General features: G+C 59.6%; 1 protein-coding gene across 1 annotated transcript in view; it reads right to left on the bottom strand.

Annotated features, from left to right (window-relative positions):
• Window positions 1-748, bottom strand: part of CCDC22 (coiled-coil domain containing 22) — a 12,389-nt gene that overhangs the window by 1,319 nt on the left and 10,322 nt on the right. Inside the window, exons 11-13 of the mRNA XM_010833206.1 lie at window positions 626-742; window positions 352-411; window positions 197-271 (exon numbers count right to left, since the gene is read on the bottom strand). Coding sequence (XP_010831508.1) covers window positions 197-271; window positions 352-411; window positions 626-742 — 252 coding nt within the window. The remainder of the gene's footprint in view (window positions 1-196; window positions 272-351; window positions 412-625; window positions 743-748) is intronic.

The following is a 748-nucleotide window of genomic DNA, read 5'->3' as shown; positions in this document are numbered from 1 at the left end:
GCCAATGGCCCTGGAGGCAGGTATGAGGACCCTCAGGACGGAAGGCGGGGGTCAGAGCAGGCCACTGGGCGGTTCCAGGTCACACAACCAGTTACTAACGGGCAGGGCTAAGACCCCAGCCATTGGCTAGGTCTGGTCCCACAGCCTCTCTGTCCCCCGGCCTGCCTTGCTGAGCCCTCCCACCCCCTGGCCTTACCTGCTCCTCCAGGTCTCGAACCTCCCTCATGATCGTGCCTGTGTCCTCGATGGTCTGGATAAGCTGGCTGCAGTTCTGGGGACAGCAGGAGTGGAAGGCTTACACCCAAATTTGTCCCCTCCCCAGCCAGCCCCCAGGCACACTTCTCCCCTCACCTCATGCAAGGCAGCTAGATACTTGTAGGCCTTCCGAACAGCATCGTCCTTTTTGGCATCCTGATGAAACAGGGGATCTTGAAGGTGTCAGTGGGCTGTCCTGCCCCACTCCCACCCACCCCCACCTTCCCCCAACAAGGCCACCCATTTCCACTCCTCTGACTTCACCTTCCATGGGGCAAAGCCAGGCGCAAGCATCACTGTAACTATGAGACTCACACCTGGTCCAGGCCCACCCACCCCACCCCTGCACCCAGCCCAGCCTGCCCTAAACCTTGAACACAAGTTCATCAGTCACTGCAAACGTCCGGTCCAGCTTCCCAGACAGAGAGTTGATTTCCTTCTGAAGCTCCTTCGTGTCAGACAAGATCTGGCAGAGACCGGGGTACCCGTGAGC

This window comes from Bison bison, unplaced genomic scaffold, assembly GCF_000754665.1.
Source record: "Bison bison bison isolate TAMUID 2011002044 unplaced genomic scaffold, Bison_UMD1.0 scf7180017863202, whole genome shotgun sequence".
Lineage (NCBI taxonomy): Eukaryota > Metazoa > Chordata > Mammalia > Artiodactyla > Bovidae > Bison > Bison bison.
This window is presented reverse-complemented; position numbering and strand designations above follow the sequence as displayed.